Below are 13,965 nucleotides of genomic sequence, written 5' to 3'. Positions count from 1 at the left end.
TTTCGTGGAACGCATCCTATTCGTTATTCGAGGTATGCCTGTATTTACATGAGCAAGGATATGAGGATCCATAGTTATTTTTGCAAAGCCAAAAGGGGTCTGCAAGCAAAAAAGTTTAGGAACCACTGATCTAATTCAAATCCTTTCTTGTTAAGATCTAAGCTACTTCCTAAATAAAAAATGGACAATCAAATAACATACCAGCACAAAACCATACTAATGCGCATTGACTGGCTTTTAGAGAACTGTATACTTCAACACAATACAATACAATATAATGGAGGTGAAATCATTTTCACGATTTTCCCCACATTAAGGACATGCAGGAATACTTGTCCTTTCTGTACATGAACTCACCATATTTAAATTTCACATCCCTTATGTCAGAGTGGCACCAAGTTTTCAGTATCCCTGCAATGTCCACATTTCACGACTTAACCACTACTTCAAATTCATCAAGTTTGCTTACTGACTCCTAGTGTTAGTGTATAAGCAAGTATCTGTGCGCCTGTTTTTGCTCTTAGTAACCCTAATGTAGTCCATATATTTGCTTGTCCAATGAGGAACCCCCAGCAGGCCTTGTAATACCCGTGCAGACAATTGGTGCGATATTAGAACTTGCTATGTGGGTAGGAGGGAAAGGTTTTGATGATACGACTACTGAAGTCCTCGTGGGTAGCACAGTTCATAGAATTGCCCTCCTCCCCACACTGGGTGGAAAATACCTGAGTTCGAATCCAGTCGATGACAGGAGGAATTTTTATGGGTCTTTTTCACAATGTGGCTGAGTTAGTCGGGTGAGGGTAGCATGGTTTTTTCTCCCTTTCATCCAGCAAAACAGAAAATTGACTACTGAACACATGCAATTTATAGACAACATACACAGAGTAACATGGCCTTAGTCACCTATGCTCCAAAAAAAATATAAAAATATAGTATTATTACTGAAGACATTCAAGAATTAATGGTAGAAAAATAAGCTGGCAAAGTGGATTTGATGGAAATGGCATCGGAGGTAAAACCAAATCAATTCATAGGATGATACGGCATATGAAAATTCTAAATTTCCAAATTTTACACTAAAAAGCATAAAGTTAGTCGGGCAATTAGAATCTTATTTTTTGAATGCAGATTCTTGAGTGAAAAGAGCCCCAAGTTGAAAAGGGAGCTTCAAAAATGCTTAGTTCCATACGATGAAATTCACAAAGATTTATCAAACAAGAGCAAACAAACTCAGATTACTGATTTTTTAAAGAGAGCAGAAGATACACGAAATCTAAAATGGCGTATTTTTGTTAACATTTTGTTAATGAAATAGTGTATTTTTGTTAGCTTTTGGAACGTAACCCCCTTTTGTACTTTTTCTTAGTCCTGTATAACACAGTTTCACACAACATGACATTTTATAGGAACCTAATAACCATGTTATATGAGGGTTACCTATACTTGGATAGAGGAATCAAACAATGTTCATGAAACTTTATTACCAGCACAAGAGAATTCTTGGCTGTGCTTAATGTCTAAAAGCACTCAGATGATAATGGATTGTATGATATGGTGAAGAAGTTGAAGTGACAAATGTTTTTTCTGCAGGCTATAGCAGAAGATGGTAACCATTCACGGAGAACACTGGTCAATGGGCAAATGTGCAGCACAAGATCAATATACTACTGCTAGTAGTCAGCTCAAAGCATGTTTCTTAGCATCAAAAGCTAAGAAACATACTTTGAACACTGATAATACCTGTACAACATCCACATGATGCAGTAGCTATCATCATCTGATTTCTCCAAAGATTTATAAATATTGCTCTTCAAATTCTTGCCAGGATGGCTGATGGATATGTGGCTTTGAAGCATTCTTTGGATCTATGGTGATGCTCAGCTCAGGGTGGTGTAACCGAATAACACAAATGGTGGATATAGGCCCATGTGTCACATTTCCCAATGTTGTGATGCATAATTTCTCAACATCTAAACTGTGATTGACAGCTATTATTCACCTGATCTTAATGAACACAACTTCTGGTTTGTTCATTAAGATATCTCAAGGACAAAGCTCATCAAGAAAATAATTCATTGAGATTTGAAGAATATTATCACTACATATACTACAAACATTCCACAGTAAATTCTGTGAGAAACAATTAGTAGTATGGTTTAGAGCTTCCATTGTTGATATCAATGGTCACTGACCTGAACCCCCATTTAATATACCTTCGTGGGGAAATTGATACTTTGGGGAAATTCAAAGGTCAGCTGGACAGTTATCTATGTGAGGAGGGAAAAACATAAGTTGTTTTTTTTCTTTTTATCTCTTTTATTTATTTTTTATTATTTTTATTTTATGCACACATAAGTGCATGCACATGCACAATTTTTTGGCTAGTTGAATAGCAAAAGCCTCAAATCAGTATTAGTATCAGCCATATATATATATATATATGTGTGTGTGTGACTAATACAATATGTGATATTTGCACTTCACTATATATACATTTTACCTTGGTAACACTCTTTGGAATTTATTTATTATTTTATTTTTTTCATGCACCTCATTTCTTCTTTGTATTAATATATATTTCTGAAATTCAGCTCTTTGTAATCAATCATTTTCCATTTATAGGTCCCCAAAGAGAAGCAGCTTAATGATAACAACAATAGCATGCTTTCATTCACAGTAAGTGTATATGGTATCTCTGGCTTTAGCTTTCCATATTTGTCCCTAGACTAAGGATAAATAGAGAAAAGCCTAGACTAAGATTTTTCAATAATTTTAATTTTCTAAATCTAAGAACATATGTGAAAGATTTTACATTTTATTTCCACATGCTGAATATCTCCTTGGGTTTTTGGTGCAATTTACCTTTTTGGATGGTGGAGGCACTACTAGCCATTTGAACATATAGCCATGTTCATTCAAATATCAGATCCTATAGCAACAACAGGCACATGCATATCAGTCACTTCCCTTTGCTTCATCTAAAAATATGAACTTTTCTGGTGCTCATTATAATCAACTCCAAGTTAAATTAGAATGATAATATTTAAAATAAAATTTAAAAAAAAAACCTTTTGCACAAATAACTTAAGGTACTTTCAATTTTTACTTGTTATTTGTACGAACTTCACAATTACCATAATTGTTACAAATTTTGCTATTAAAATACTATTTTACTTTGATTTTAAAATATAATGTAGAACAGTCAAAAAATTCTTCATTGCTTAATGATTGCACTATATGCATGTGTTCTTACAACTTTATTACAACTTAGTTTTACTGTAACATATTACTGAGTTTAACTGACATTCAAATTAACAAGATTATCAATATCTCACTGGAGAATAAGCTAATAGCATTTAATATTTATTACTTTAATGACTAGTTACAGAGTAAAATACTACACACAAAATGAAATTTCATACCAATTTGACTGATAAGAATTCTAAATTGGTCCAGATAACTTTGTCCATCTTCATTTAAGCCAAGCTTCCTAATTCCTTTGTTAAATTTCTCTGCTCTTTCAAATGGATACTGTTAAAGCACATGAAGTTTCAGTTTCAAACTTAAATCAACTATTCACTTTATAAAAGCAAATATCGTATTTTGGTGTTTTGTTTAGCCAAATTAAATAAAATTCATACTAACAATAAAATCACTGAATTTAATATGCAAATTTTACAAATTTTGTTAAATACTATCAGTTTATTATATTATGCAAAACAACCAACATAAAAATAGCTGTATACAATAGCTGATTAAGTGGTTTAACAATATTACCAATTTATAATACTATGTTTAGACAGAAATCATTAAAATTACTTTCAGTGAACAACCAAATAACATACTTTTCATAACAAATGCTAATAAAAGCAAAAATGTAAAAGTAAACTGCAACCAATTATCAACCCACTGCAGAATGGAAGCATCCTCAAATGTTGAGGGAAATGGACCATAATCTGCCACGCTTGTCCAGTGCGGGTTGGCAGATCGACCATATTTAACAGTCAGGGACTTGAACCCAGTCTACTCAAAAAGCATGTGCTACTGCACTCCCGCTCCTGACCACTCGGCTATGGAGGCCATTTACAGATGTTCAGCAGTTATTAGCCAGTTTTAGAAAAAAAGAAGCAAAACTGACAAAAATTAAACAAATACTAAACATGGTCGAACATTATAAATATTATTGGCAATATCTGTCTGATAATATTATTATGTAATGCTCTTCCTGTGAAACTCAAATAGAACTGAGCAAAGTTTCAGTAATCTGAATCCCAACAGTCCAAAACAATGACCAATTACTCATCAGGAATGAAACACAGAGGACTGAACTTATTCTATACTGAAACAAATCTTGTAATTATTAACTGCAACCCACATTCAAATGTTGCAAGTTTGGAACATAGATGATTCTCATCATCATTCCTAGTTGTAAATGGACTATACAGCTATAGTAGTGGGTTTCAGCATTAATCTCAATTGTGGAACTGGCATGCACCTCATAATGGATGCAGTTATTTTGCAAGTTATTTTAATTAAAATAAATTTATTTTAAATCAATCTTATATTTAAGTCAAACTTTATCAACTTAAAATCAATTTATTTTAAGTTGATGAAGGAGCACATTGCTCAGAAAGCTTCTTGGCATATATTTTGCTTTTATTACTTTTAGTATTTATCTGTATATTTTATTTCTATCCATCTTAGCTTCTATTTTTAATGAAGTTTCTGTTATATTGTACCTTCTTTTTTCACTATACTTTAATTCAGTTTTATTTTATATTTTTACACTTCGTCAGTAGATACAGGATTTGTTTCAGTAGGCTTATTCCTGACACACAAGGCTTTTTTGCTAACAAACTTATTCTGTTACATAACTCACTGTATGTTCATGAGTATTGTATGTTTCACAATCTACCATACATGTACATGCAAATTTAAATTTCTGAGTGAGAAATCAATGTTTTCAATTAATTTAATCCTGAAAACAAAAAAAAACTTAAAAAGCTTCATGCCTAGAAAAAACTATAAACATATAAATGAGGGCATAATAAATTCCTTGTTGTTCTTGACATGCAGACAAATGTGTATATTAAATCTTTCTGTAATACCACTGATCTTGTTTCATTAAGAAAGAGTGCTCCTTGTCAAGAGATCAATGGCATTACAGAAAGAAACAAAAAAAAAACAAAAAAAACTTGTTTTGCTAACAGACTCATTAATTTGAAGTCTGCTAAAATATACAGGGTGTTTCAGTTAAACGTTTCAGAACTTCTAAGAGGGGTAGGGTACATCCTGACAACTTGAAATCATATAGCAATGTGGGGTCGGAAATGCTTTCCTGAAGCGGTGTTGTACACAGAAGCACCATAAAGAAAAGAGACCGTAAGTGAGAAATCGTTTTAATAATACATGAAAAGAAGCAAAAGGTACATGGATTAAAGTAAGTGTTCGAAGTTTCTTCAACCTCGTATTGCTTTCGCACAGTGGTACCTTGGAAAATGTGCTACAAATCCCCTTTTTCCTGCTGAAGTGTTGTTTTCCGATGAGGCATCCTTCACAAGAGAAGGAATTTTCAACACGCATAACGACCATATCCAGGCGGTCGAGAACCCGCATGCAATACGACGTCGTGCAGCACAGATTCGATTTTCGGTCAATGTATGGGCCGGTATTATTGGATATCACCTCATCGGACCTTACCTGTTACCGTGTCATCTAACCGGACCTATCTACTTGATCTTTCTGCAGCAAGTATTGCCACAACTTTTGAGAGATGAACAGATTTCTGCATCGACGCAACAGACAATGTGGTTCCAACACGATGGAGCCCCTGCCCATTATAGCGGAGATGTTCGTAACTACCTGGATGTCACATTTGGTCAACAGTGGATCGGACGTGGCGGTCCCGTGCGTTGGCCTGCTCGGTCACCCGACCTATCATGTCTTGATTTTTATTTCTGGGGTCATATGAAATCGCTAGTTTATGACACCCCTGTTGACAATGCTGAGGAGCTGGTTGCAAGAATCGCAGTAGCTGCCGAAGAAATTCGAAATTCGCCTGGAGTATTCCAGAATGTTCGGATGTCCATGCGTCGGAGATGTGAGGCGTGCATTGTAGCCCGTGGAAGAAACTTCGAACACTTACTTTAATCCATGTACCTTTTGCTTCTTTTCATGTATTATTAAAACGATTTCTCACTTACGGTCTCTTTTCTTTATGGTGCTTCTGTGTACAACACCGCTTCAGGAAAGCATTTCCGACCCCACATTGCTATATGATTTCGAGTTGTCAGGATGTACCCTACCCCTCTTAGAAGTTCTGAAACGTTTAACTGAAACACCCTGTATATGTTTATATTACACCAAATGATATGCCAGACAAGCTGTACTTGCTACCTGGGAGTCTAAAACGCTGATGGAACTGATAGTAGGTGATATTCAAGTCAAGTCGACCCAATTTCGGCAAAGTCCGGACAGTCTATGACAGCCAAATCCTCTACTTGCATCTTCATGATGGTGAGCCTATTAGTAATTCTGGGTATAACCTCCATGCACAAGCACAGTGGGTGACCACCCTGATGTGAACCAATGTCAAAGCACGAGTCGAGGTGTGGCACCCACACCACATGTAGGAATGCCGCCCCTCTGTGCCCTCTGTGTTACCAGACAATACTAGGTGGTAGATGACTCTCATCAATTGGTGCAATACCACCACTTTGCTTATTGGAGGCTTGAAGTGGTGGAACCCATGTTTAGTCTCCAGAGCTAAGTTCTGGTCAACCCTTCCCCATTTCTTCCATCATGCAGTATGACTGATGACTTTTGAGGTTATGATGAACATCATGGCGAGATCCAATCTTCCTTCCATTTCGCGGGTACAGCTCTAAAACAGTGTTCGCAGGCCAGCCACTAGATAGTTAGTACACCGGACCGAAGCTATTGGTAACTCTTTAGGAGGCTTCTGGATCAGCTAGAGTATAATCTTGCTACCTTTACTCTGCCAGATAGTGACTGGAGGGAGTTCGAGTAGTGTGTATGTGGGGGAGCAGTGTCGAGGCCACATTATGTCAAGGATTTGGGTATATTCTTACCATATCCATATCACCATAACCAAAAATTTCATTACTTCATACAGCATATACCCCCCCCCACACTTTTTCTTACTATCGAATACACCATGAAGTATCAAACTAATAGAGTAAGCATATCTGTGAAAAGACCTAAACCTCCCAAACACTTTATAGTTCATTTCACAAATATACGTGGTCTCAATTCTAATTTCAACGATGTCCATTTTCACTTGCAGTCTGCCAAACCCCCATTTACTTTTTCTGACAGAATCTCAGTTATCAGTTGATTCAACTACTGTGCTTCTCAGTTTCCCAAATTATTCGCTGTATGATTCCTTGCACCTCAAAGGTGGTACTTGTGCTTATGTCTGTTCTGATATTCCCTGTCAGAGACTTGGTAATTTGGAATCTCCTCTTTTCGATCTTCTCTGGCTTGAAATCTCTCTACCTCAATGAGTCAAATTCATCTGTTGTCTCTACCATTCTCCCAACTCCACTAATCACTTGGAGCTCTCTGACTTCCTCTCTTTGCAACTTGACTTTCTCCAGTCCAACTTTCTTAACAGTGAGGTAATTTTCCTTGGTGATTTTAATGTTCACAACTCCAGCTGGCTTCCATTTTCTAGTCACACCAATCCAGCTGGTCGAGATGCTGAGGCTTTGCAATTATTAATGACCTTGCCAGATTATTCATTTACCTACAAGAATATCGGACAATCCTAACCATACAGCCAACACGCTTGATCTATTTTTCACAAACAATCCTTCTAAGTACACAGTCGAAGTTAGTGGTCCATTAGGCTGCTGTTGCATTATTTGGTTTTTAGGAGCAATAGCAACTAAGGCCATATTGCTCCGAGGATAAGCGGGGCATTCCCTGACCTTTCCACATCCTCCGTAATTGGTGGTCACAGGTTCGAACTCCAGTCTAATCAAGAAGCGTGTGCTACGCACTGCTGCTCCTGCCCACCTGGCTACGGAGGTGCCTGTAGTCCATTAGGCATCTCAGATCACAACTTGGTGATTGTCTCTTCTCCAATGGAGCCTTTATCGCATGAATATTCCCAACCTCGGTTGTTTGGCATTACGAGTATGCCAAATGGGATGACCTGCGAGATTTCCTTTTTCTTCTTTTCCTTATTCGGATTAATGTTTAAAACTTCTGATGTCAACATCTGCTCAGATCATGTCAGTGAAATTATTCTTGTTGGAATGGAATCCTTTATTCCACACTCCACTTTAAAATCTCGTTCTTTATCTAAACCTTGGTTTTCCAATAAATATGCTAAGGCTGTTCAAGAGAAGAACATTGCATATCATAATTGGCTTGTTTTTTCCAATTATTCAGTGTCATTTTCTGCCTACCCCAAAGCTTGCAACAATTTTAAAGCAGTTATTAATCGGTCCAAACTAGATTTTGAACAGCCTAAGAGTAGAAAACTTGCTTCTTGCCCTAATGGTAGCCGAGCATTCTGGTCTCTTGCCAAAGCTATTGGCCGCAACTTTTGCCCATATCTGCTCCCACCTCTGTCAAAACCAGATGGTTCTGTTGTCACTTCAGCCAAGGATAAAGCTGACCTGCTAGCATCCATTTTTCTTCCAACTCATGTATTAATGATCTTGGAAAAACACCACCCACCATTCCCAACATGCTCCATTCAATGCCTCCTGTCGTCTTCCTTCAAAAGGATGTCAAAACAATTTTGACGAATCTTGATGCTAAGAAAGCTCCAGGTCTTGATGGTATTTCTCCACTTCTTCTCCAAACCTGGGCTCTTGAACTTACTCCTGTTCTTTGTCACCTTTTTTCACTTTCTTATTCCAAAGGAAATTTGCTTATATGTAGCCAGTTCCTAAAAAGGGCAACAAATCCCTCCCATCCAGTTATTATCCCATTGCAATTGCTCCTACTCTTTCTAAAGTAATGGAGAAACCAATTAACTGCCAACTCTTAAAGTACCTAGAAACCTTCCGTCTGATCAACAATTGCCAGTATGGATTCCATCAGTGTTGATCTACTGGTGATATTCTGGCTTATGTTACCCATTCATGGACAAATTCAATGGAAACGTTCGCGAAACACAAGCTGTTGCTCTTGGCATCTCAAAGGCTTTCGATCGTGTTTGGCATAAATAAGCTTCCATCTTATGGTTTGCCAACTGTTTTTTGTAATTGGTTCTCCAGTTTTCTCTCTGATCGCTCACTGAGGGTGATGGCAGATGGCTCTCTGTCTTCTAACTTCTCCACTAATGCTGGTATTCCCCAAGTTTCAGTTCTTTCCCCCACTATTTTCCCTCTTGTATATTAATGACCTTCTTCCATTAACTGGAAATTTTATCCATAGTTTTTCCGATTATAGCACATTGCATACCACTTTCCATTTTGAGAAACCGTGCCCTGCTCAATCAGCTTCAACTTCTCGAATATCCGCTAGCAATTCCTTAAATGTCGATCTCCAGGTAATTCTCAAGTGGGGCAAAGACAACTTAGTTGATTTCAATACTTCTAAAACTCAGTCTTGTCTTATATCTCGCAAAAAAGGATTCACCTGCTCCTATGCTTATCTTTGGTGACACTCCGATTTCTAGGCAAGATGATATATCTCTCTTGGGGATTACCTTGACTTCTAATCTCTCTCTCTCTCTCTCTCTCTCTCTCTCTCTCTCTCTTGGCACAACACATAACAAATATTGCTTCCTCTGCATCTAAAAAACTTGGTTTACTCTTTTGCTCTCGGCATTACTTTTCTTAAAACAGCTATTCACTCTATACAAATTGCAAATCTGCCCTACTATGGAATATTGTTTCCACATCTGGGGTGGTGCCCCCAAAACCTCTCTCAGGCTTCTAGATTTCATTCAGAAGAGCACAGTTAAGTTAATTAATGACTCCTCTCTTACAGAGTCTCTCCACTTGCTGTCTCATAGACGTGTTTCTGCTGCATGGGTACTGTTCTTCTGAATTGGCTTTGATTATTCCTGCTCTCTCTTTCAAAACAGTCCTAACATGTGCCGCCACCAGCCAACATCCATATACTGTCGAACTTCAAACTCACAGAACCAACTTTTCATCTTCCTCGTTTATTTATTCAACTGCCGTTTTCTGGAACAACCTTCCTTCGTATGTATTTCCTGAAAATTACAGTCTACAGAAGTTCAAGTCTAATGTCAACAAATATCTTTCGTCTCCTCAACCTCCAACCCAAGCACGGTACTAAGTACTACAGGTTCTAATTCCTCTAGTGTTTAGGGTTTTCATAAAAAAAAACCAAAAAAAAAAAACCCTTTTTTTAAGCACTTTTACTTTTGAGGTACCTAGTTTTACTAGTGGCATTACTGGCTTCTCTTATTAACACCATTTTGCACTTCCATCATGTTTTTTGTTCTCTAATGAGAGAACCGGTAGCTGTTCAGTGAAAATGCCACTGAACAGCTACCTGTTAATTTCTAAATTGTCACTACTTGCATGTTACTTCCAAAGAAGAGTAGCAAACATGTAATGTTTTGAATTCTTCAATTTATCCGGGAGATTTATTGTAATATACTTTTAGGATTGGGCTAATATGGCCGCCTACTTATTTTATCTTTTAAAAAGAGTATCCACTTGTTGTTGACTTGTAATTTTTTTCCTTATGAAAGGGCTAAACAAAAAATAAAGAAAAAGTATAATAATCCATAGTACTTAGTACTGTACATGGGTTAAAAGTTGGGAAGACAAATGATACTTATTTACATTAGATTTGAATTATTGCAAATTGTCAATTTTGGTAAATACATATAAAGAAAGGTTGTTCCAGAAAACAGAAGTATAAATGGAAAAAAGGAAAAATTAATTTGAGAGTATGGAGTTGGATTGTGAATAGATACTGACTGGTTGGGACATAAATTTGGAATTACAGATGCCACTTCAGAAGAAAAATTCCCATGGAAGTATCACAAAAGTTTTTATGATACTTCCATGTAGAAACTTGGTGGTAACTTCCAGCACCTCAAACAGCTGGGATTTAAGATGCAAAAATTATACAACAAGAATCGGAAACACAATGTACACATACTATCCTAGATCCTGTTAAAATTTCTGATGACATAGCAGATCCTAAAGACTTTCAGAAATTTTGGGAAAAAGTGTTTTGTAAAGATGAGTCAAATTATGGGGTTCATATTCCTTAAGGATACGAAGAGAATGTTTCCAGCTCCATTCTCAAAGCCCAAGTTCTGATGGAATTACTCCTATCCAAATAACAAATATTCCAATATTTTCAGCAAGATAACAATTGCTGAAAATATTCTGATACTGCAGTCCTTGATTGACAGTGCAAGGAAAGACTTGAAGAATCTTCATTTGGCTTCTATAGACCTTCACAAGGCATTTGACAATTTTTCATTTTCAGCCATTATAGAGGCTCTTAGAAGAAAAAGATTGCCAGTAACATTTATAAATTACATCTTTGCTATGCATTAGCCCTGTACCACTAGGATGAGTTTTAAAGGTGAAGATGTCAAAATTAGTCTGAAGAATGGGGTATGACAGGGTGACCCGTTGTCACTCTTAATTTTTAACTTGGTCTTCGACCAATTATTTTATAAATTGCCTAAATATATTGGCTTTAAAATAATTTTAAAATTATTTTAAAATGTAAATTTTAAAATAACTGCATTTATAATGTAAATTTAAAATTTACATTATAAATGCAGTTGCATTTATAATGTAAATGCAACTGCATTTGCTGATGACCTCATCCTGCCAGCTTCTACTCAATCAGACCTGAATGCCTATTGAATTAGGCTAACAACCTTTTTGAAGCACATGTACTTAGAATAAATATGGATAAAAGCTGGACTCATCCCATAGCTGGCTTCAGGAAAAGAGAAGAAGTCAAGGTTAAGTCTCACAGCTTCCTGGTTGGAAATACAAGGTTACCTTCTGCTGATGTTTGTTGGTCCTGGAGGTACTTAGCAGTTACCTTTCATGCCTTAGGTAAGTCTTATGCCTGATGTCTCTCTGGGTGATCTGCTGGTGAGGCTACAAAAAGCTCCATTAAAGCCCCAGCAGAGGCTGTTTATCATCCGCACCTATTTATTGCCACGGTATTTTTGTTGTTTGGTGCTCCCAGTAAGAGCTTTCAGGCTTAATGCCTTGGAAACTTGGGTGAGACTTGCCATTAAAAAGCGGTTGCAGCTTCCCAAGGACATGATTACTGCCTATTTTTATGTAGACATTGTGGATGGCGGTTTGGAAATTCCTTCCCTAAGATGGTTTATCCCTTTACTGAAGAAGCAGCAACTTGAGAAACTGCTTGGCTCCAGCACTGATTTCATCCATTACCTGGCCACCAGATCATCTCTTCAAAAAGAGCTAAGTTCAGTTAAGAATCCGTTGAAAAATTAAAATACTATGTCAGAGACCAAAGTCGCCATTAAGAAGAGATGGAGTCACCTCCTGCACAGCTTTTTTGATGGAAGTTGTTTTAAACACTCTTCCAAGGTACATGAACAAAATTGGAGGGTAGGTGAAACAATCAAGTTGCTATCGGCCATTCTTTTGTTGATCTAGTTAAAACTAGAATAAATGCTCTTCCTACCTTCTCCAGAACATCTAGAGGACATAATATGGATAGGCAGTGCAGGGCTGGATGCAATGCGGTCGAGTCGCTTGGCCACATTGCCAAACGTTACCATCGAACACATGGTACAAGGGTCAAAAGGCACAATGCGATAGTCAGCCTAGTTGAAAATAGACTCCATCAGAGAGGTTGGGAGGTGAGAACAGATGAGGGTCTCCATAAATCAGACCTCTTGTGCAAGTTTTTGGCAATGGCCTCAATCTCGAGGCAGTGCATAGAACAAAGACTAGATATTATAATTCAAATACAAGTCTTAAAAGATTGACAGAGTTGGAAAATCATCATAGTCCTATTGTTTTGTCGGTTACAGTCTCATACAAAGGAGTTTGGTGTAAGTCTTCTGCATCTCTGCTCCTTTGTATGGGACTGACAGGTTCTGACTTAAAAATATTAGCACTAAGAGCACTGCAGGGTACTTTGAGCTGCTGGGGAGTTCGTTGGCAAATGACAGCGTATGCTGATGATTCCCCATCATGTGATTTTTGGATTTCTGCATTTTGTTAATTTAACCTTTTACTATTGTAAAGAAAGGGAATTGTGATAAAAAATAAATACATAACTTCCAGCACCTCAACCAGCTGGAAGTTACCTCCAAGTTTCTAAGTGAAAGTATCATAAAAGCTTTTGTGATGCTTCCATGTAGATACTATAGATACTTCCATGGGAATTTTTCTTCTGTATTGGCATCTGTAATTCCACTGGCCTCTTACACACCAGTCCAAATTTATGACCCAACCAGTCCGTATCTATTCACTATCTAACTCCATACTCTCAAATTAATTTTTCTTTTTCCTCATTTATACCTCAATCAGATGGATCTTTGTAAAATGAAAATTGAAGATAGCCGAAGTTGCGAACATTAAATGCATTAAGGAAAATGATCCCTGTTAGGAAAGTTAGAAGGAAGTGGTGAATTGCACTGCGTGCAATTCACCACTCACTGGCAAGCAATATATGGTACTGTGTGTGCACAGTTCTAACTGCGATCACCATGTCGTTTTTGATTTTCGTATAAATAAACCTTTCTGCGAGTTAAAGCTTTAAAATATAATAAGAACATTTTTTTGTCAGTTTTGGGGCCCCTGGGCATGTGGGGCCCGAGGCGTATGCCTCATATGCCTGTGTGATAATCTGCCACTGCAGAACATCATGGCCGAAGAGCAAAAGGGATATAAGCAGATGAGCAGAGGATGACCCCCAACCAAAAGGTACTTGCGGAGTTGTGGGGAAACCTGTGGAGCAGCGAAGTTAGCCATAATGGCTGTGCTC

The 13,965-nt window shown here is 37.3% G+C and overlaps 1 protein-coding gene across 4 annotated transcripts in view; it reads right to left on the bottom strand.

Moving 5' to 3' along the window:
* The window catches only part of SWIP (strumpellin and WASH-interacting protein), a 496,362-nt gene that overhangs the window by 77,916 nt on the left and 404,481 nt on the right, over positions 1-13,965 (bottom strand). For all 4 annotated transcript variants that reach the window (XM_090381778.1, XM_090381779.1, XM_090381782.1 and 1 more), the window contains one exon: positions 3,426-3,534. In XM_090381778.1, coding sequence (XP_090237904.1) covers positions 3,426-3,534 — 109 coding nt within the window. The remainder of the gene's footprint in view (positions 1-3,425; positions 3,535-13,965) is intronic.

This window comes from Mastigoproctus giganteus, chromosome 9 (genome assembly GCF_048544385.1).
Source record: "Mastigoproctus giganteus isolate SK-2022 chromosome 9, ASM4854438v1, whole genome shotgun sequence".
Classification (NCBI taxonomy): domain Eukaryota; kingdom Metazoa; phylum Arthropoda; class Arachnida; order Uropygi; family Thelyphonidae; genus Mastigoproctus; species Mastigoproctus giganteus.
The sequence above is the reverse complement of the archived record's forward strand: the minus strand, read 5'-3'. Positions and strand labels throughout refer to the sequence as shown.